This window comes from Rhinoraja longicauda, chromosome 16 (assembly GCF_053455715.1).
Source record: "Rhinoraja longicauda isolate Sanriku21f chromosome 16, sRhiLon1.1, whole genome shotgun sequence".
NCBI lineage: Eukaryota > Metazoa > Chordata > Chondrichthyes > Rajiformes > Arhynchobatidae > Rhinoraja > Rhinoraja longicauda.
The window spans coordinates 42,354,521-42,378,404 of NC_135968.1; the positions used below are offsets into that span (position 1 = coordinate 42,354,521).

At 45.0% G+C, this 23,884-nt stretch overlaps 1 protein-coding gene across 3 annotated transcripts in view; it reads left to right on the forward strand.

Annotated features, from left to right (window-relative positions):
* Window positions 1-23,884, forward strand: part of kndc1 (kinase non-catalytic C-lobe domain containing 1) — a 197,380-nt gene that overhangs the window by 111,983 nt on the left and 61,513 nt on the right. For all 3 annotated transcript variants that reach the window (XM_078413701.1, XM_078413703.1, XM_078413702.1), the window contains exons 12-14: window positions 14,679-14,793; window positions 14,888-15,053; window positions 17,129-18,030. In XM_078413701.1, coding sequence (XP_078269827.1) covers window positions 14,679-14,793; window positions 14,888-15,053; window positions 17,129-18,030 — 1,183 coding nt within the window. The remainder of the gene's footprint in view (window positions 1-14,678; window positions 14,794-14,887; window positions 15,054-17,128; window positions 18,031-23,884) is intronic.

Below are 23,884 nucleotides of genomic sequence, written 5' to 3' on the forward strand. Positions count from 1 at the left end.
GTTTTGTTACCTTCTGTTGTCCTATGAAAGTTTCCCAATCCTCTGGCCTCCGGCTACTCTTTGCTGTGTTATACATCTTTTCTTTTAGTTTTATTCCATCCCTAACTTCCCTTGTCAGCCACGGTTACTGTAGATCAGTGCATGTTCCTTTAACATAGTGACCTCACCACTACTAACCACTCCCCATTGTCTCTGGTATAATTGTAACTTCCCCACCTCCAGCTCGCTCTCTAGTGCCAGTGATGACCACGGACAGCTAGGGCATAATGTATGTGTAGTGTCATTAATAAACTTATATAGTAAAAGACTCTGCACAGTTCGGACTTGTACCTTGCCCTCCTCAACCTCCGCAACATCTCCCGGGACCCCGCGCTCGGTTCACCTGCCCAGCGCCTCATGTCCCGCACCACTAGACCCCCTATCCCCGTCTCCCAGCAATCCCTGCAACCCACGGCTCGGAGCCCTGCCGCTGTCAGGGAGCGCATCACTGAAAAGCAGCTCATTCAGAAGCGCTCCTTTGACAGGTCGTCCCGTCCCCTTCCACCTTTGTTCGCTGGCCAGGTTGTCCGGATGGAGTCGACCTCCGGTCACCACCGGCTGGCCGTGGTCGTCGGCAATGCTGACTCTCCACGGTCGTACCTGGTCAACTACGAGGGCACCGTGTACCGTCGTACCCGCCAGCACCTGATGCTGGTAAACGAGCCTGCACCGCCTCCCGCGATCCCGTATTCACCTCCCGTCCAGTCCGCGGTGCCTGATGTGCCTCCTGCTCCGGTACATCCGCAGTCGCCCCAGCAACCTTCCCCTCCCTCGCCTGCGCGTGCATCGCTTCCCAGTCCTCCTCCTTCCCCTGGTTCCCCAGCCTCTGTACCCGCACCCGTTCATGCTGCTCCTTCGACCGGAGGGGATGGTGGGTTGCGCACCCGCTCTGGGAGAGTGGTCAGGCCGCCTGTCCGGTACGGTGTGTACGAGTAGTCTGCTTGTAGTTTGAGCCTAGCGCATGAGCCGTGGTCACTTTGTTTCCAAGAGGAAGGATGTAGATCAGTGCATGTTCCTTTAACATAGTGACCTCACCACTACTAACCACTCCCCATTGTCTCTGGTATAATTGTAACTTCCCCACCTCCAGCTCGCTCTCTAGTGCCAGTGATGACCACGGACAGCTAGGGCATAATGTATGTGTAGTGTCATTAATAAACTTATATAGTAAAAGACTCTGCCTACGAGTGGCATCCTTTTACAGTTACCTCCTACTCCCCTTAGAATCTTTCTTCCTTTTTGGAATGAAATGATCCTGCGTCTTCCAGATTATGCTCAGAAATTCCTGCCTTTGCTGTTCCACCGTCAATCCTGCTAGGATCCCTTTCCAGTCTAGCTTGGCCAGCTCCTCTCTCATGCCTTCATAGTCCTCTTTGTTCAACAGCAACACTGACACTTCCGATTTAACCTTCTCCTTCTCAAATTGCAGATTAAAACGAATAATATTATGATCACTACCTCCAAGCGGTTCCTTTATCTCGAGTTCTCTTATCAAATCTGGTTCATTGGACAACACTAAATCCAGAATGAATGAATGAATGAATGAGTTTATTGGCCAAGTATGCATATACAAGGAATGTGCCTTGGTGCTCCGCTCACAAATGACAACACAAACAAACATACAGTTAACAATTAAGAATAAAGCATAAACACATCAAAACAATAAGGATACAACATTACGGTCTAAACATGTGGGTGAAAATAAACCAGAGCAAAAAAGAGACTACAGACTTTGGTTATTGAGTAGAACTACCACTCGATAACCAAGTAGATATCAACGTCACCAGTTTGGTGTTCATCTTCCACTCTGTAGCACAGCTCCTTGGACAGAGATGTGTAGGAAGGAACCACAGATACTGGTTTACACTGAAGAAGGGTCTCGACCCAAAACGTCACCCATTCCTTCTCTCCAGAGATGCTGCCTGTCCTGCTGAGTTACTCCAGCTTTTTGTGTCGTCCTTGGATAGAGAGTTTGTGCGAGCTAATGGTTTTATGGTTTAATATGGCGAGGATTATGTTGTGCTCCGGGAGCATATGTACTTGCATCAGTTTCCCTGTCAGCCATTACGCTTGCTGCGTCAGGCAGGATTATTACCACAGCAGAGATCAGGAAATCGTGGGCCTGTACAGCCTAATTCTCAGCTCATTTCCAATGATAGAATTCTATCAGCATCAATCATTGGCAGATCGCACAGTCCAGGAACAAAAACGACCATCCTTTCTGCTTTCCACTCTCTGTGGAGACCACTCCATCCGCAACTCCTTGTTTCATTCCCACCCAAACCCTTCCCTCTCCCTGAGAACTTTTCCCTCCAACTGCAGGAAATGTAAGACCTGTCTCTACACTTCCCTCACCTCCATCCAGGGACCCCAGCAGCCTATCCAGGTGGGACAGAGGTTCACAATGAACTCTCCATCTTCATCTACTGCATACGCTGCTCCCGATGTTGCCCCTTTAACATTGGCGAGCCCAAGCACAGACTAGGTGACTGTTTTGCCAAACGCTTGCGTCTGCCTTGCATGCAGGTTCTCCTGGTTGCTCACCATTTTAACTCCCCCAACATTCTCGTACCAACGGTTCTGTCCTGGGGCTCTTCCGTTGCCAGAGTGAGACCACACACAAAGTGGAAGAACAGCACCTCATCCCCATGTTCCCAATGTTGGGGGAGTCCAGAACCAGGGGCCACACAGTCTAAGAATAAACGGAAGGTCATTTAAAACTGAGGTGAGAAGAAACCTTTTCACCCTGAGAGTTGTGAATTTGTGGAATTCGCTGCCACAGAGGGCAGTGGAGGCCAATTCACTGGATGGGTTTAAAAGAGAGTTAGATAAAGCTCTAGTGGCTAGTGGTATCAAGGGATATGGGGAGAAGGCAGGCATGGGTTACTGATTGTGGATGATCAGCCATGATCACAATGAATGGCGGTGCTGGCTCGAAGGGGGAAATGGCCTCCTCCTGCACCTATTTTCTATTTTCTATGTTTCTTCCGCTTAGGTAGCTTACAACCCAATGCTATAGACATTGAATCCTCCAATTTTAGGTACCCCCCTCCCCCTCTTTTCCCCCTCTCTTACCTATGTCCCACCCTGATGCGCACACATTTATCCCTTCCCATTTCCGCCCCCCCCCCCCCCCCGTACCTTTCTATATATATCGCTCCCTCTGGCTTTGCATTTCACTCCTCTCCTCTCCTTATCCTTTTCCTTGTGTCTCCTATTTCCACCTATCAGTTGAAAGTTTCGTTTCACTCCTGCCCCCCCAACTCCACTCCAATCAGTTTGAAGAAGGGTCACAAATCAAAATCCTCTAGAGATGCCACCTGACCTGCTGTGTTACTCCACCACTTGGATTTTTTTTGTAAACCAGCATCTGCAGTTGCTTGTATCTCCAGCACTTCAGTCCTGGCTGCTTGTTGAGAATGTACACTTCTCTTTGGACCACACTCTAATACTGAATTTCATAATTTAGAGAAAGCAATACTGTTTGAAACATATCCACAATTAGTTTCCTAAGACCAAGTTGGGCCCAAACCTCTCCTGCATTGGTGCAGCACCCTGTCCTCCCCCCCTCCCCTCAACCCCCCCTCCCCTCTCCCTCCTCCCCCATCCCCTCTCCCTCCTCCCTCCTCCCCCTCCCCTCCTTTTAATATAAGACCGATTTCAATGAAACTACTTGCATTATCACTAAAGTGACAGTGGTGAGTAAGGTGGGCCTAAAATTGTCCCTGTACCGTTTTGGCTGAAGTTCAGTCACAAATAAGATAACAAACGAGAGTTTTAGTATATAGATGCCTTGTGTTTGGTGGCAGCAGGAAGGTGTGTTAGAAAACAGGATAAGATTGAAGATGAAGCCAAAATTAGTACTGCTCGTGAGAGGGGTGTAAATCTTCCACATCCATTACGTTGTCCGTGCCAAGGAGGCTGATTTGTGCTTACTTAAAAGTGAAAGAATCTCTTCCCACGCACAAATCTGCTCTCACCACAATGCACCACCTGTCCCGGAAAGGAAGGAGGATTCCTTGCAATTCCCATGGTAGCGAGTAATTGCAGCATAAATCAAAGCCATCTTACAAAGCACGGGTTTCAATGATTGCATAAATATGCAGATCGGTTATGAATGATGTATTGAAGGCAAATTTATGAATCTTTCAAAGGAGCTCCAGATTTAATGCAACTGTGTGCTGTCTGAGTGACAGATGGTGGGAGGAGCCTGATTGAGAGCAATTGTTATCAGAAAGGAATGTAAGGGGCTTGTCCCACTTAGGCGTTTTTTTAGGTGACTGCCGGCGACTGTCATAGTCGTAGCAGGTCGCCGAGAAACCGGCAACCGGACCCTCCCACGACAATATCTATGACAAGCGACAACAACGCCTGGGCAGCTTGCAGCCCAGTGGTATGAACATCGACTTCTCCAACCTTAGATAGTTCCTCTGTCCCTCTCTTCTCCTCCTCCTTCCCAGATCTTCCTCTATCTTCCTGTCTCCACCTATATCTTTCCTTTGTCCCGCCCCCCTGACATCAGTCTGAAGAAGGGTCTCGACCCGAAACGTCACCCATTCCTTCTCTCCCGAGATGCTGCCTGACCTGCTGAGTTACTCCAGCATTTTGTGAATAAATACCTTTGGTTTGTACCAGCATCTGCAGTTATTTTCTTATACAACCTACCACCTAATCGACTTCAAAATACGGCAAGCTACCGACAACCGGCGACCCAATTGTCGCGACTTAGGACGTCCACCTACGACCGCACCTACGACAACCTACGACCACACAGGCAACAACCTACGACAACTGAAGTCAACCCACGTCTACCCATGACAAGCTAAGACCCTGTCGGCGACAATGGAAGACCATTCACATCATTTTGGCCTCGGATTTTGACGCCGGTACCTGTCGCCGGTTGACGTAGGTAGTCGCCAATGGAATTCACCGAAGTCAGCACCGGCGACAACCTACGACAGCGCCAACGTCAGGAGACGTCAAGCTATGCTCATTGGCGTCAAACCAACAGTCGCCGAAAATGTTTAAACATTTCAAAATCCAGCGCGACCAGAAAAGCGCTACGACTCTTTGGAGACGACTCACGACCGTACAGGCGACACCCCGGCGACCGTGTGGTGAGAGCCTAGTCGCCTGTAGTCGCCTAAAAAGTCCCCTGTGGGACAGGGGTTTAAAGCTTCCTCTCTCGCCTTGTGAGAGATATTGGAGCATTAATCACAGCTCACAGTGAAACTGTAGATGTTGATTGTAGTCATGTTGATCCTTTATTTGCCGTCTGTTTATTTTGTGATGCTGTGGAAGACCATGTGGTCAATGCGAGGACTCAGAGCAATTCCATCAAGTCTGGACTCCCACACTTTCCCTCTACTTTATCAATAGACAATAGACAATAGACAATAGGTGCAGGAGTAGGCCATTCAGCCCTTCGAGCCAGCACCGCCATTCAATGCGATCATGGCTGATCACTATCAATCAGTACCCCGTTCCTGCCTTCTCCCCATACCCCCTCACTCCGCTATCCTTAAGAGCTCTATCCAGCTCTCTCTTGAAAGCATCCAACGAACTGGCCTCCACTGCCTCCTTACACACCAACACGTCCCTGATTCCCTTGACCAGCCTGCTGCGCTCGAGATCATTCACAGCAACCAATTACCCGTCTCGAATGGGGGAAGCAACGGGGGCTTCACACAGCCACAGTGAGAACATGCAAACTCCACTCAGACAGCACCAGAGGTTAGAATCAATCCCTGGTCACCGGAGCTCTGAGACAAAGAAAGAAAATGTTAAAACGCTTCATCCATTCCAGTAAAAATCGCAAATAAACCCATAAGAAACACACCATCTGATTAATCTTGCACAGTTTTCATTGTAGTTTTCAGTCACCAGGGCAGCAATTGCAATCGTGAAATCGAGGACATAGACGTTACTTTGGAGGCTCTTAGTCCCAACTACAGCTGCAGTACCGCTGGCAACCTGATGGGTGAGATCTTCAAGTGGCCCAGACCTTGATCTGCACCTCTCTCAACCTGTTAATTCATGGGCTTGGTTTGTGGAATTTGCAGGAACTCTTAACACAAAGCTTACACCAGTGCAGAGCACAAATAAAAGCAGCAAGAGTGGACTTGGCCAGGTATCTGGGTAGGATGGGGGGAAGGATGCTGGAAGAGATAGTTTGTCAAGATCAAGAGTCAGGAGTGTCTTATTGTCATCTGTCCCAGATAGAACAATGAAATTCTTACTTGCTGCAGCACAACAGAATATGTAAACATCGTACACTGTAAATAATAATAATAATAATAATAATAATAATAATAATAATAATAATAATAATAATAATAATAATAATAATAATAATAATAATAATAATAATAATAATAATAATAATAATAATAATAATAATAATAATAATAATACTAATAATAGTCTATTGTAGTTCAGAGCTTATTTGAGGTTGTGGTGTTCAATAGCCTGATGGCTGTGGGAAAGAAACTGTTCCTGACCCTGGACGTTACAGTTTTCAGGCTCCTGTACCTTCTTCCCGATGGCAGGGGTGAAATGAGAGTGTGGCCAGGGTGGTGTGGGTGTCTGGTGATGCTGGCTGCCTTTTTGAGTCTGCTACTCCAATAAATCCCTTTGATGGTGTGGAGGTCAGAGCCGGTGATGGACTGGGCAGTGTTCACAACCTTTTGCAGTCTTATCCGCTCCTGGACGTTCAAGTTGCCGAACCTGATTGAGAGCAAACCTGATCAGCAACTATGGCCATGTGCTGGTTCTGCAGTTGAAAGGAACTGGATGACAATAGGCACAAGGCTCATGGGTCTGGCATGTTCACTGCCATGTTGGGTATACTGGAGGGTTGATGAGATGGGTCTCCTGCAGCACCTTGGCATTGCTTGAGCAGGTCCCCTGAAAGTCATGCAAGCTTCACTCAGGTTAACAAAACTTGTAGTTGCACGTGGGAATGGAATAGGATTTGAACGCACTTTTCAAAAATTCCAGAGGTGGATTCAAATATGCATTTCACATCTCAAAAGGCGGCACGGTGGCGCAGCGGTAGAGTTGCTGCCTCACAGCGAATGCAGCGCCGGAGACCCAGGTTCGATCCCAACTACGGTTGCTGTCTGTACGGAGTTTGTACGTTCTCCCCGTGACCTGCATGGGTTTTCTCCGAGATCTTCGGTTACCTCCCTCACTCCAAAGACATACAAGTTTGTAGGTTAATTGGCTTGATAAATGTAACAATTGTCCCTAGTGGGTGTAGGATAGTGTTAGTGTGCGGGGATCGCTGGTCGGCGCGGACCCAGTGGGCCGAAGGGCCTGTTTCCGCGCTGTATCTCTAAAATAAATCTCTGAACACCACTGAGCATTTGTGGCGTCCTCTGTACATCAGTGCAATTTAGTTTAGTTTAGTTTGGAGACTTTAGAAATGTAGTATGGATACAGGTCATTCAGCCCACCGTGTCTACACCGACCATCAATCACCCATACACTAGTTCTATGTTATCCTACTTTCGCATCCCACACACACGGGGCAATTTACAGAACCCAATTCACCTACAAACTGGCAATGTGGGAGGAAACCAGGGCACCTGGAGAAAACTCACACGGTCACAGAGTGAACGTACAAGCTCCACACAGACAGCGCCCGTAGGCAGGATCGAACCCGGGCCTCTGGCGCTGTGAGGCATTGTAGACAGGGAGAATATGGAATTCAATCTGGGGTGGTTATTAAAGATGGATTCTGCTGCAGTGTTTTGAGAAGTAACATCATAAGGAAGTAGGTATTTATTCACAAAATGCTGGAGTAACTCAGCGGGTCAGGCAGCATCTCAGGAGAGAAGGAACGGGTGACGTTTCGGGTCGAGACCCTTCTTCAGACTGATGTTCAGACATCTGCAGTTATTTTCTTACACGATCATAGGGAAGTAAGGCTGCATGCATTCAAGTTTCTGAGCTCCTTCCTGATTAAATCCAGTAACGGAAAACATTATCATCTTTCAAGCAAACAAAAGGCTTAAATAAATAAACGAGTTGGGTTTCTCTGGAGCTAGCGAAATCAGCATAAATTAAAATTAAATTTAAAAAGGAGCAGGAAGAGGGTGGGACAGGCGTTTCCTGATCCATCCCATAATAACTGTTAATTGCAAGAATTATTCTCCAATTGCCTCGTTATAGTGTAGCAATTAGAACAACTTGAAATGTTGATTCCGAAGGGTATTTTATCTCCTGCTGTGCTTGACTACTTTACCACTAAAAGTACAAAGGAACAAGTCATTTATATCATTTGGCTGCCAAGCCACAAATGGGTAAATAGATGAAGGTCGGTGGCAGGCAACTGAGGCTCCCACATCGAGCAGATTATGATCCCCTAATCTTTTGCTGCACAATTGATCGTGTTTTCTGCCTTCATGCATTCTCAGTGTCTATGCATTTAGCAGTGCATCAATCACAATCACACAATCACAATAATACTTTATTGGCAAAGTATGTTTTGCATCATACGAGCAACTTCATTTGCCATACAGTCATAACAATAAAAAGCAACAGGACACACAAACTACATTTTAACATGAACATCCACCACAGTGACTCCTCCACATTCCTCATTGTGATGGAAGGCGAAAAAAAGTTCAAGCTCCCCCTTCTTTGTCCTCCAGCGGTTGGGGGCCTCGAACCTTCCGTTGACGGGACGTTCTTGACTCCTGTAGCCGGCGGCGAGCCTTCCTTGTTGGGGCGATCAAGCATCTGCATCTGGGGGGAGAGGGGGTCTCAGCTCCCCCACGCCTGTGATTTACCTCGGGTCGGGGCTTGTGGAACCTCGTGCAGCTTTTTCCGCAGTTTTGTCCGCACCCATCTTTACACAAAAACCTCCTGCCACTCATGTTGCTCCATGTAAGAGCAACCTATTTATTTATTTCAACCTTAGATAAACACCAAATGCTGGAGTGAGTAACTCAGTGGGTCAGACAGCATCTTTGCAGTGAAGGGATAGGTGACTTTTTGGGTCGAGAGCCTTCTTCAGATTGAGAGTCAGAGCCACCTGACTCTCAGTCTGAAGAAGAAGGGACTCGACCCGAAAGGACACCTATTCCTTTTCTCCAGAGATGCTGTCTGACCTACTGAGTTACTCCAGCTTTTTGTGTCTATCTTTGGTTAAAACCAGCATCTGCAGTTCCTTCCTACTTACTTATTTCAACTGTTCAGCCACTGGGAGGAGCTGGTAGCCTTGGTGTTGACTTTATCTGCGGTAGACCACAACCATTACATTAGTCACGGTGGCGCAGCGGTAGAGTTGCTGCCTTACAGCGAATGCAGCGCCGGAGACCCGGGTTCGATCCCGACTAAGGGTGCTGTCTGTACGGAGTTTGTACGTTCTCCCCATGACCTGAGTGGGTTTTCTCCGAGATCTTCAGTTTCCACCCACACTCCAAAGACGTACACGTTTGTAGGTTAATTGGCTTGGTAAATGTAAAAATATTGTCCCTAGTGGGTGTAGAATATGTTGGGCGGCGCGGACCCAGTGGGTCGAAGGGCCTGTTTCCATGCTGCATTTCTAAATCTAACCCCCTCCTCCTCCTCCATCTATGGCAACCAGAATAAAATGTGGGTGAGTGGATCCTTGCATCTGGATGCCTATGATTGATTATATAAGAAAATAACTGCAGATGCTGGTATAAATCGAAGGTATTTTTTCACAAAATGCTGGAGTAACTCAGCAGGTCAGGCAGCATCTCAGGAGAGAAGGAATGGGTGACGTTTCGGGTCAAGAGTCACTCAGTCTGAAGAAGGGTCTCGACCCGAAACGTCACCCATTCCTTCTCTCCGGAGATGCTGCCTGACCTGCTGAGTTACTCAAGCATTTTGTGTCTACCCCCCAATAGTCCCTCTATGTTCTCTGAGTGGCCCCACCACACAGGTCCCTCTTTGTTCTGTCAGTGGCCTCACCACGCAGGTCCCTCTTTGTTCTGTCGGTGGCCCCACCACGCAGGTCCCTCTTTGTTCTGTCGGTGGCCCCACCACGCAGGTCCCTCTTTGTTCTGTCGGTGGCCCCACCACACAGGTCCCTCTTTGTTCTGTCAGTGGCCCCACCACGCAGGTCCCTCTTTGTTCTGTCGGTGGCCCCACCACGCAGGTCCCTCTTTGTTCCTTCGGTGGTCCCACCACGCGGGTCCCTCTTTGTTCTCGGCGGCATGTTCTCGTCCGACCTCCGGCACCCACCGCGGGCCTGTCTGACTGTCCGCCACTGGGTCCTCTCGTGGATAGTTCCACGGCGCTTTCCGGGAGCTTTCGATGGCCCTCCTCACCCCTCAAGGGCCCTCCTCGCTCCCGGATGGCCCTCCTCACTCCTCAAGGGCCCTCCTTGCTCCTGGATGGCCCTCCTCGCTCTCGGTGGGTGAGCCGGGGCTGCCAGGCAGGTCTGATGTCCACAGCGGGTGAGCCAGGCCTACTGGAGGCTTGGTCCCACTCGCCATGAACACTCCTGGCTGCCCTGCTCACCGGGTACAATTTTACCTGTGCACGTTTACCTACGTGTGTATTAATGCTCATTCACTGGAGTCTGGTCCTCAGTTTACGTGCACTCCCTTATTGCCGAGTCAGGTACAATCAACATCTAAATTGTTCATGTTTATTAAAATATTGCAGTACCATCATATTCCTGGTGATGGGGCTGATGCATCTTTAGAAATAGTCTGTGCCCCTAAGAGCAGGGGGCTAGAAATGTGTCATGTGCAATACTCTGGAAAAGAGTTAACATGTTTTACTTTGTATGGAGTGGTTAATGTTAAACACACAATGCTGGAGTAACCCAGTGGGTCAGGCAGCATCTCTGGAGAGAAAGAATGGGTGACGTTTCGGGTCTCGACACGGAACGTCACCCATCCCTTCTCTCCAGAGATGCTGCCTGACCCGTTGAGTTACTCCAGCATTTTGTGTCTACCTTCAATTTAAATCAGCATCTGCATTTTTTTTTCCCTATATGTGATTAATGTTAAGTTCTAATGAAGTCCAGTGAGCAGTAGACACATTGTTGACCTTTGCTGCTACCTCAGCCCAGGCAAGTGGTAATGCTTCACATTAAGGCAATGCTTTACAGTGTAGGAAGAAACTGCAGATGCTGGTTTAAACCAAAGGTCGACAAAAAAAAGCTGGAGTAACTCGGCGGGACAGGCAGCATCTCTGGATAAAGGGAATGGGTGACTTTTCGGGTCAAACCCCTTCTTCAGACTGAAATTCACGGTGGAGCAAACTCGATGGACCGAATAGCCTAATTCCACTCCTATGCCTTACATAGATAATAAGGCATATTTAATCAGGAAGGAAATGGAGATATAGACGGTGATGTAGAGAGATATAGAACAAATGAATGAAAGAAATGCAAAAAAGTAACGATGATAAAGGAAACAGGCCATTGGTAGCTGTTTGTTGGGTGAAAACGAGAAGCTGGTGCGACTTTGGTGGGGGATGGATAGAGAGAGAGGGAATGCCGAGGCTACTTGAAGTTAGGGAAATCAGCCCCATACCACTGGGCTGTAAGCTGCCCAAGCGAAATATGTTCCTCCAATTTGCATTTAGCTTCACTCTACCACTGGCTTTTAAGCTTTACAGTGGCAAGCAGGACACTCATCTTGCAACAGAGCTGGGATCGTATACAGCAAAACTTTATCCGCTGTTGATTTGATTAACAGCTTCTCCTCATTGATCCCATTAATCGTAATGACCTGGATTATGTGGGGATGTGACAAGAGTTCCAAATTACCTCACATCAGAATTTGTCAGGTGTGTTCCGGAACGTTTCCTCAGGCAATATGTAAAGACCCTACTGGGGGGAGGGCACTTGGACAGGTGGGATAATGGACAAAAAAGTGACAAATGAAATACAGCATAGCAAGTGTATGGTTGTGCGGTTTGATAGAAAGAATAAAAGTGTAGACTCTTTTCTAAATGGGGAGAGGATTCATAAATTTGAGGTGCAAGGGGAACTCGGGGGTGCTGGTACATAATTCCCAGAAGGTTAATTACAGGTTGAGTCAATGGTAAGGAAGGCAAATGCAACTTTAGTATTCATTTTGAGCGACTGGAACATAGAAGCAAGGAGGTAATGTTGAGGCTTTATAAAGTACTGGTCAGGCCACATTTGTCACAGTGTGAGCAGTTTTGGGTCCTATATCTGAGGAAGGACGTGTTGCCATTGGAGAGGGTCAAGAGGTGAATGTTCCTGGGGATAATTGGGTTATTGTATGAGGAGCGTTTGATGGCTCGATAAGTGCTGGAGTTTTAGAAGGATGAGGCAGGATCACATTTTAACCTACTGAATAATGAAAGCCCTAGAAAGGGTGTATGTGGAGAGGACGTCTCCTGTAGTGGAAGAGTCTAGGACCAAAGGGCACAGCCACAGCATAAAAGGACAAATGGGAATGAGGAGGAATGCCTTTAGTCAGAGGGTGGTTAATGTGTGGAATTCATTGCTACCGATGGCAGTGAATGCCATGTGGAGGCCAAGTCATTGGGTATTTTTAAAGCAGAGATTGATAGGTTCTTGATTAGTAAGGGCGTCAAAGGTTATGGAGAGAAGGCAGGAAAATGGGGTTGAGGGGGGAAAATAGATCAGCCAGGATTGAATGGTGGAGCAAACTCGATGGACCGAATAGCCTAATTCCACTCCTATGCCTTATTATCTATGTACAGAAAGATTTAGAAGGGTATGGGCCAAAAGCAAGCAAATGGGACTTGCTTAGATTGCTTGCATCCACCTATCAATGGACTCAATTACAAAACTGAGAAATTAGAACATTCTTCTTCTTCACTGGAAAATGCAACATTCATCCAAGAATCATCCAGATTAGGCACTGATCATTAGTGGGGCAGTGGGCATCTTGGCCAGCAAGGACGAGTTGGGCTGTCGAGCATGTTTCCATGCTATGCGACTCTCTGGCTTTTCGTCTACATAAGTGCCGCCAGGCTCAGCACCCCCCTATACAAAAGCAATTGTAGAATTGCGGACCTTACTGGAAGCTGGGCACCCACTGTTTCCTGATTCTGCTGTACCATTAGAGCGGAGTAGTGGCCAGCACTTAGACTCAGGGAATCTGTCCAAGCAAACCTACATGGCAAAGGAATATTTCCATTCTTCTGAACAGAGGGATGTCTATCTGGGACTAAGGTATGCTTTAATTAATTTTCAGTTTACAAAGAATTTTTTGATTTTTTTGAATTGTAAGCATTTTTGATATATCCTTTGTATCCTTATTCATTTTCAATAGATTGGAAGATTTTTAATGTTTCTGATTTGTGAGCAAATTCAAAAACATTCCCGCACCGAGAAATCAGTAACAGTGGCTTTGCGTTCCTATCCAGCACCGTCCCAGTTTTAAAACAGTTCTACCAACTGCGGATGACATTCTAGCAACCAGCTTTTTAACGAGCCGACTGGTCAATTGTCAAAGCATTCCTTTGGCACTTTCGTAGGCAGGGTTTGTTTAGTTTAGTTTAGTTTCGTTTATTGTCACATGTACCGAGGTACAGTGGAAAGATTTTGTTGCGTGCTAAAACCAGTCAGCGGAAATACAGTACAGGTGCTCCTCAACGTACGATGGGGTTACGTTCTGGGAAACCCACCACAAACCGAACGTATGGTAAGTCGAAATGTATTGAATACACCTGATCACGTGGCCGGAAGCGAGCTGTGGAACGGTGGCGCAGCGGTAGAGTTGCTGCCTTACAGTGAATGCAGCGCCGGAGACTCAGGTTCGATCCTGACTACGGGCGCCGTCTGTACGGGGTTTGTACATTCTCCCCGTGACCTGCGTGGGCTTTCTCCGAGATCTTCGGTTTCCTTCCACACTCCAAAGACGTGCGGGTTTCTAGGTTAATTGGCTGGGCAAATGTAAAAAAAAAAATTGTCCCTGGTGTTAATGTGCGGGGATCGCTGGGCGGCGCGGACCCGGTGGGCCGAAGGGCCTGTTTCTGCGCTGTATCTCTAAATCTAAAAAAAATTAATTAAATCTAAGCTACGGGTCGCTGCCGTTTGCAGCATCGCAAAGTCAAAATATCGTAAGTCGAGGCGTCGTAAGTCGGGGAGCACCTTTGCATGATTTACAATCGAGCCATTTACAGTGTCGAGGTAGATACACGATAAGGGAATATCGTTTAGTGCAATGGTAAAGCCAGTAATGTCCTGGCTAAGGTAAGTGTGGCCAAATGCACCCATCCAGGATATGGAGTTAGAGACTCAAAGTGGCATTGTGCTGCACATTGGTCTCAGGCGATCTGCATGAAGTAAGTATGAGATCATTTAGTTCAGAAAAATTCAGCCCGTCAATTGGAGGTAATATTTTTTTTTTAAACATTTGCAAATTTTCTAAAGTAAAACATTGCAGAAGAAATTAAGCATTCCTGAATTGCACATTACCTTATGGCCTTTTGTTCTTCCAAAAATATTACTGTTCAACGTCAAACGTCTTGTGACCACTGTTGCCTTTGTGTTCATCTTTACGACACCAGCATTGCATCTTTTTGTTGCGATGGTTTGTGCCTTTAGTTTTTGAGTCTGTGTGTTCCATTCATTTGTGCACTTCGTACCATTGGTAAAATAACATGCAGATTCACAACTGTCCGTTAATTTCCTTTCCCTCAATTAGAACTTCCACAGGAAGGAAATGACTGTCAATGGACTCAATTACAAAACTGAGAAATTAGAACATTCGTATTCTTCACTGGAAAATGCAACATTTGTCCAAGAATCATCCAGATTAGGTACTGGTCATTATTGGGGCAGTGGGCATTTTGACATCAACCAGTAAAAGCATTATCATTGAATTTTCTTTCTTTTCCATTCATTATTTTATAGGATTTGTACCTCTTGCTGTTGACAGTAAGCTGACTGCAGTCAAGGGCCCAATTCCTTGTCAGGTTACCGTAAACACCAAGTCCCCTTCCAAACTTCCAGAGGCCTTCACTTCCCCAGCCACCCATTTCAAACCTATAATCCTTACACAGAGCAAAGAGAAAACAAGGTAATGCTTTCATTCAGTAAATCTCCTTAGAGTGTTGGACTTTGTATTCAGGTCAGCTGTTGGTGACAGATTTAATATTAAATATATTCAATATTCAGATGGAATTGAGCGGCGCAGTGGCGCAGCTGGTCGAGCTACCGCCTCACTGCGCCAGAGACCCGACTTCGATCCGCACCTCGGGTGGAGTCTGTGTGACGTTTGTACGTTCTCCTTGTGATCACCTGGGTTTCCTCGCGGTACTCCAATATCCCCTCACATCACAGATATCTGTGGGCTTGTAGGTTAATTGGCCTTTGTAAATTCCCCCTGGTGTGCAGGGAGTTGATGCGGAAATGGGTTAACAGACAACTAATGTGAATGGGTGATCGATGGTTAGCATGGACTCAGTGGGCCGAAGGGCCTGTTTCCCTGCGGTATCTCTAAACTAAAAACTAAATTGTCCACATTAGGTAAAATGGTGGGGAGTGTGGGTGGGGGGGGGGGGCATGGTTTCAGAATTATGACCTATAACAACAAATAGTAGTTGCACAGAAATAGGTTAACATAGAGCTAGTGTGAATGGGTCGATCGGCATGGACTCGGTGGGCCGAAGGGCCTGTTTCCATGCTGCAGCTCTTAACAATCTCTTCCCATTGTTCAGCTTTATCCATGTTTTTTTAACGCATGCCAATGCTCCAGAACATTCCTCCTTGGTAACAGAGTGATAAAATATATTCATTTCCATAGTGAAGATTGGGTGGGAATGTCAGAAAAAGTTTAGCTCACAGCACCAAAGACCTGAGTTCTATCCTGTGTGGGAAGGAATTGCAAATGCTGGTTTACACCAAAGATAGACACAAAATGCTGGAGTAACTCAGTAGAACAGGCAGCATCTCTGGATAGAAGGAATTCCTTGGCCGTGCCTGTTCCACGGAGAATTCCAACAGATGGTGCCTGTTCCACTGAGTTACTCCAGCATTTTTGTTTTTTTCTTGGGTTCTCTCTTGACCTCAGGTGCTGTCTATGTGCAGTTTGCACATTATCTCCCAGTTTCCTCCCACATCCCAAAGATGAACGGCTTTGTAGATTAATCATCCTGTGTGTGGAAAGAAAAATCCCCTTAACGTGTAGGGAGTGGATGAGAAATTGAGATAACGCAGAAATAGCCAGAACAGGTAATCGCTGGTCGGCGTGGACTCGGTGGGCCGAAGGGCCTGTTTCCATGCTGGATCTCTAAACTAAACTACAGTTTTGCAAATTATGTTTTAAAAAGTAGTTTTTCAATTATCCATTTTTCAAGGCTTCAGAAAATTATCTTTTCAAATTTGAATGCTTTTGTTAATGCTGTCAGGCAATTTTGAGTGTAAAAATGTGCCTTACAAATAAAGACACATTTATTGAACCAATTAACTAAATTCACTCAGAAAAATTGGTAAACTAAATTCATTCAGAAAATTGAATAGAATCTACAGCTATTAGTTGTTGAAGTATCAATGAGAACAATGCTTATTTGAAAAATACCTCATTATGATCAATATAATTTATTTCCTTGTCTTTTGTTTGTTACTATTCATTTTCTTTTAATATCATTTCATGCTAAACGTATATATTTTGTGATTTTGTGAAATGTTTTAATTTTTCAAGTGCCATTAAGGCATAGTTTAGAAAATGGTGGCATATATATATGTAATTTGTGATATTTCTAGACGCCATCAAGGATATCTTCACAGGTACATAATTTAAAACAACAGGCTTCCACAGTCATGAGGTATGTGATGCTGTTTCTGAAGAAGGTAACCCTCACTATTCCTCCCAATATTTCCAAGAGTGCTGAAGGTTTTGGTTAAATAACTGAAATATTTTTTATATTGATAATTTCCCACTGAATATGCACTCATTTCTTCCCATTGCTTATTCCAGCATCTTACATTACTGCAATAATTCAGAACCTTAACACACAGAATTTGAAGAAATTACTAGGTGCTGTAAAATAAGCAATCTATTTTATAAAACGTGCATATTTTGTGGATGTCAAAATTATAAATTATGTTTTACACCCTGTTCCTAAATGATATATTTTGTTCTTATTTCCACAGTACAAACGCATTAAATAAATGTTCAGGGTCCAAAGAGTTTGTTAAAACGACGAAAGAGGAAATCCAGAATAAACAGGAGGCAATGCCTATTGAAGATATTGAACATGATGTCGTTGTGGAAACATCCCTTTTGAACTCTGAGAATGAGACTTTGGACAGAACAATGCACACAGCAGCATCTTTGAAGTCTTTGCTAAATCAAACGAATAACAACCTGAGTTCATCTGCAAGCCTTTCTCCAGTGGTTGAAAGCAAGCTAAATATACCACACACTATTTTTTATCAGCTCCAGGATGCAAATTCATTTTCTGCAGCCGTTTCCACCACATCAGTGGATGATGATGTTCTTCTTCACTTACCTGCGCTGGAGCATGTAACCATTCTTCCGAGAACTTGTGGAGGAAAGTTAAATAGCCTCTTCCCAGAATCTACAGTCATTTCATGTAGGGACTCTGGTAAAGACAGCGGAGGCGATTTTAAATGCATTGGTTCTCAGTCGCAGAGCTTTTCCAGTCCTAAGCTCAATGGAAACGATGACGAAAAGTCTTCGATCAAGACACACTCTGGGTCGGATCCTTCCACTGACAATCTTAACAATGTTGTAGATTTTAAGAGTGTTGCAGAAATACCATTGTCTGACAGATGTTTGTTTGAGCAGGAGTCCGTGGCTGTTAGAAACGAATTAAAAACATTCACAGCCACTCCAAGCACACCTGCAGAAATTTCAGAAAATAACAATATACCTTCTGCATGCATCCCAATGTCTGCTCAAGGCAACCTAAAGGCAATAAATTCATCAAATTCAGAACCTATCGATCTTTTGCAAAAAACTATTCATCTCATAATGGAAGAGTTTGCATTTGATGGTTACTTAGAGCACGATGAAGAAGCCAGTATCATGGGTAGATTATTTTTTTTATTTCAACACACATTGATAATTTAACACACTGCAATTATTTTACTAATTCTACCAAGAAGGAAAATGATCTAACATTTTAATTATGAGCTTCCACTTTTGATGTGTTTAATTTACTTCAACATCTAAAACACTTGTCATTTAAGATTTAGAATTCAAGAACATAGGCAGCAGAAGAAGGAACAGGTTCAGCCTGCTTTCCAATGGATAGGATCATGACAGACCGAGTCTTGTCATCAACAACAATATACCATGCTTTCTCCCAAATCCCTTGACACCCTGGAATATGGTTATTTGAGATAAGAGATGCTTCCTCATCTCCATTTTAAATGGGTAATCCCTTAGCACGCAACAAAAGCTTTTCACTGTACCTCGGTACACGTGACAATAAACTAAACTAAACTTCATCTGCAACGATGGTCTCAGGTTTCAGACACTCTCATTAGAGCAGACATCTTCTCAGTTTTCACTCTCAGAATCTTGTATACTTAAATAAGATCTCTTCTCAGTCTTGCAATCTCCGATATAGGCCCAACATGACTGTCCTTTCTTCATAGGTCAACCACTTCAGTCCAGGAATTGACTAGCGAACCTTCTCTATACTGCCTCTAGTGCAAATATAACCTTCCTTAAATATGGGCACCAAATCTATACACTGTACTCTGGGTACAGTCTCACCGCCATCCTGTAAACTTCCCTGGAAGGTAGGGTTGCCAACTATCTCTCACTCCCAAATAAGGGAGAAAAGATGACGTCACCGCCCGCGCCTCACGTGACCTCACCCAGCCAGTGGCCACGTGCTCCCGCTCCATCAATGGCGGCCACCCGGGCCGGGAGGCGGGTTGCTACGTAACCTCCGTTTGGCAAACACACTCGGCCCTGCTCCCCGAACACATTCCATTAGCCTACATTGTCCAGGCCTACAGCGGACCCCGGGCCTACAGTGTCCGGGCCTACAGCGCCCCCCCCCCCCCCCCCCCCCCCTCGGGCCTAATACGGGACAAGGGCGGTCCCGTACGGGACAAACCAATTTAGAAAAAATACGGGATGTCCCGGCTAATACGGGACAGTTGGCAACCCTACTGGAAGGTCATGTTGACCCATCATTGCATGATGGCCATAAAAGTACTATTCATCCTTATTCCATTTTGGCTTGTTGCCTTGTAGGTTATATCTCTTCCCATGTTTCTGATATTTTTTTTAATATGATGGAAGGTTTTAGCACCACCACCTTTCCTCAACCACTCTCACCAAAAAGATTTTCCTCCATTCCTCTCAATTACCTTCAGCGTTAATCCCCTGGCTATTCACTTCTTCACTGAAGAAAATATGTCTGTTTTCCGCTGTTCCCTAAAACAAAACCTCTGCTTATTTCCAAAGATATCAGCTACACTCTCGACAATCTCTCCTTGTAACAAAATTCTCCAACCTTGGCAATGTCCGAGCAAATTTTCATCAAGGACCTCAAATGTGTGATTGCATGCTTCCTGTAATGTGGCAATCTTGGTGGAAATCAATGCATTCAGGGGTCCCTTTGTTGCTCCACATTTCTTAGTGCCCTATCATTTTATATGACTCTTCCTCTACTGCTTACTCCCAGTAGGGGAAATTAGGAAATTTGGGCAGAAGATGGAGACCTAACCAGAAACACCTAAATCCCATGAATGAATAAATGACAAATACGTTTCCCTCTTCCAGATTAAATTCCATCTGCTATATTTATCTCCATTTAACAACTCTAGTTGGAATCTATAGGAAGAAACTGCAGATGCTGGTTTACACCAAAGATAGACACAAGATGCTGGAGTAACTCAGTAATCCAGAGATGCGGCCTGTCCCGTTGAGTTACTCCAGCATTTTGTGCCTATCTTTGATGAAGGCCAGCATCCTTTCCACACATAAATTATCTCCATGTTAATTTAAACTTTCAGACCAAACTTTGAGATGCTGTTCACTGTCACAAAACATCTATTTGTTATCTTGTTGCTACCTAAACTTCCCTTCCTCATAATCCATCCCAATGCTAATTTCAACGCCAGTTTTAACTCCTCCTGTCTATTTGTAACCTTTTTGCAGAGTTTGGGGGAAAGGGTGGATGGTTTGAGTGAAGACTGGATGGTTTGTGCTGAATTCTCACCCGCCGTCATTTAAGACAGTGAAACATGAGGCACGGGACTGATGGAGTGGTCGACTTTATATAGTGAAGTCACGTGTTGATGATGGTATTGCTACTGAAATAATGTACAAATAAATTACCAGACACCCAGTCGTCAAGCGTGTCAGTAGGGCAGTCAGCTGTCAGTGTCCAACTGAGAATGGATTTGACATATATATATATATATATATGAGGGGAAAGGTAGTGTGCATACTTATTATGAGCTGCAGAAGCAAAAGGGCCTCCTCACCCAAACTCCAGTTGTGTAGGAGCTTCTCTTCTGTTTACCACTCACCACCTTTGGAGATACATCCCAGCATCATTCTTGTACTGGTGAATGTTCCTTTAATTCTCTACTGGTATTAGCCTGTTGGCTAATTACACCTTTTATCCAATACTGCTAATTAGAGTCACAGAGTGACACAGTGTGGCAACAGGCCTCTCGCCCCAACTTACCCAGCTACACTAGTCCCACCTGCCAACATTTGGTCCATATCCCTCCAAACCTGTCTTATCCATGTAATTCTAATACTCCGAAGGCCCATGGTACGGGATATTGGAACATTGGGGTGGGGTTTGTTGTTTTTGCTGCAGGACCTATCAGTCACAGTCACAGTTGTTGGTGTATTGGGTTTTGGAGCAGGAGATGCAGTGGCAGTGGGTGGCAATTAAGTTGTAGAGTCGTGGACTCCAGAGGGAGAGCCACAACATGATCTTGCACTTTATCTTAAGGACATCTGTCTTCCGCTGGTATCCAGTGATGGACCCTCTGGTGCTTAGTCAGATCTCCCTTGAGTTTCTTTGAAGGTAGCTGCTCAGCAATAATAAAGACCTGATTTACCTGAATGACAAACTGCACCTGTAGACCAGATACACAAGTAGGTTTGCCAACTGTCCCATATTAGCCGGGCCATCCTGTATTTTGGGCCAAATTGATTTGTCCCGTACGGGACTGCCCTTGTCCCATATTAGGCCCAGACAGCGATGTAGGCCCGGACACTGTAGTCCCGGACAATGTAGGCCCGGGTGATGCCTAACGGAGGTTGCATAGCAACCCACCTCCCGGCCTGGGCGGCCGCCATTGGTAGAGCGGGAGCACGTGGCCGCTGGCTGGGTGAGGTCACCTTGTCCAGTATTTGGGAGTGAGGAAGTTGGCAACCCTGTACACAAGGTACATTTTGCAAAGGAGATGTCCACGCATGCATTGCTAAAGACTGCCATTGCACATCATCCCAGTAGAGCTAAGTAGGTAAAATTACAAAATTCACTGTACATGCAGTAGTTACATGTTTGGCTCAGCCATTGTGGGCCAAAGGGCCTATTCCTGTGCTATTCTTTACTATTGTATGTACCATACATTCAGTTTATCCTACAGCCAGCATAAATGTTACCACTAAGTGACAAAGTCCCTGGGTCTTTGGTGTTCAATGGGATTTGCCACCAATGCGTTCATTTGAAAAAAGATGAGTTAAATTTCTTGGACCACCTAAATGAGAATGCAATTGTTAAGATAATGTTGATTATTGGTGCTCGTTTCAATCATAACCATAGCCGGTCCCATCTTGAAGTTTAAGCTGACCATGCATTTTCTCTGGTGGACCCTGGTGACAGAGTCCATTATGCTGAGGGGACATTTCATATATTGCAAGCCAGATTAGGTAAAGGGCAGGATTTTTTTGAAACCTCTTTGTTTTCAATGGGATTGATAGGACAAAGATTTAGAAGGCAAAGTGGAGATTTGGGCAACTATTTTTTAATTAATTTGCTGCTTTTGAATATTTCTAATTTATAAAGTTTTTTCGCATCTTAGTTCATTTTGATAATTTTCAATTGACTAGTTTTAATTGTATTTGAATGTCTTGATGTCAGACGTTTAAAGACCATTCTGATTCGTTGCATCTCTTACAGCTGGCAAAGCCTTGCCCACGACTTTGCTTGCTGTCAAATGCTGTCTGGGTCATTTTGGGGACTGGGCCTCCTTATTGTCTTGTTGGAGTCCCTGAAACTGTTCAACCCTGCCAGTTCTCCTCTGAATGTGGGGAGCTAGCAAGATGGGCTCATCACATCCAACACACAGGAAGGGTGGGCAAGTGGGATCAGATACACACATCACATACAGCGATCTTGGTTGAGAAGAACTGGATAGCAGACGACAAAAGATTTTCACTGTACCTCGGTACACGTGACAATAAACTAAACTGAACTGGGCCAGCACAAATCAATCCATTGATTGTTGTTAACGTTTCTTTCATTAAGAATTATCACAATTCAAATAGAAAATGGTGAATTTGTTCAAAAAAAGTTATCCTGAATATGTTTGTTTAGACACACCATCTGTAAACTGTAGCGATATTTACCACAGGATTTAATTCATTCTTAATTTCAGTGACTTTAAAGTACAGTACATGCGATTACTTTCTCTGAAGCATGGCTTATCAATCTAGAGATCATGATATGCCACATGTTAAATCATGATATGCCACATGTTAAACGTTCACTGATGTCATTCTACAAATGCTGTTTAGCTCATTTCTGGCAGTTATCAAGAATCATATCTGTACAACATATTTTTTCCTCCTCACAACTTCTAATGCATTTATCGATCTGTATGTGCTGTCCTTCTTAGATGTTTCCTTGCTATTGCTTTCTGCCATTGAATATGGTGCTGCAGGTTACATCATGTTCTCTGTCTGTGCAGTACTTTGGTGGAGCTATCCTGTCGATGCAAATCATTGCTTAAATCTATTTTCCATTAGGAACATAGAAAAAGGTGCAGGAGGAGGCCATTCGGCCCTTCGAGCCAGCACCGCCATTCAATATGACCGTTCCTGCTTTCTCCCCACATCTCTTGATTCCGTTAGCCCTAAGAGCTATATCTAACTCTCTCTTGAATACATCCAGTGAATTGGCATCCACTGCCCTTTGTGGCAGAGAATTCCACAGATTCACAACTCTCTGGGTGGAAAGGTTTTTCCTCATCTCAGTCCTAAATGGCCTACCCCTTATTCTTAAACTGTGGCCCCTGGTTCTGGACTCCCCCAACATCGGGATCATTTTTCCTGCATCTAGCATGTCCAATCCCTTAAGAATTTTATATGTTTCTGTAAGTTCCCCTCTCATCCTTCTAAATTCCAGTGCATATAAGCCCACTCGATTCATTCTTTCATCATATGTCAGTCATCCCGCCATCCCAGGAATCAACCCGGTGAACCTACGCTGCACTCCCTCAATAGCAAGAATGTCCTTCCTCAAATTAGGAGACCAAAACTGCACACAATGGTCTGTCCAGGGCCCTGTACAACTGCAGTAAGACCTCCTTGCTCCTATACTCAAATCCTCTCTCTATGAAGGCCAACATGCCTGTAGCTTTCCCCTCTTTGATATCCTCTCCACCAGATTACTGGGCAGCAAAGTTGTAAATCTTTTCCTGTGTGTGTCTTTAATCCCCTCGCTTAATTCAATGTTGTTTTACTAAAATAATAATAGTCTGCTTTTGTTTTCAATACTAAACAAAATTCTAATATAAAAATAAATAAGAAGTGCTGTTCTTGTTTGCAAGATGTTATTTTGTATAGTAAAAGATGTAGTATTTGAAAAAATTTAAATCTGTCTTATACATCACAATGTGCATTTGGAAACAATCTCTGGAATAAATCTCAAGTTTGATGAAGTTAGCTTCATTTAG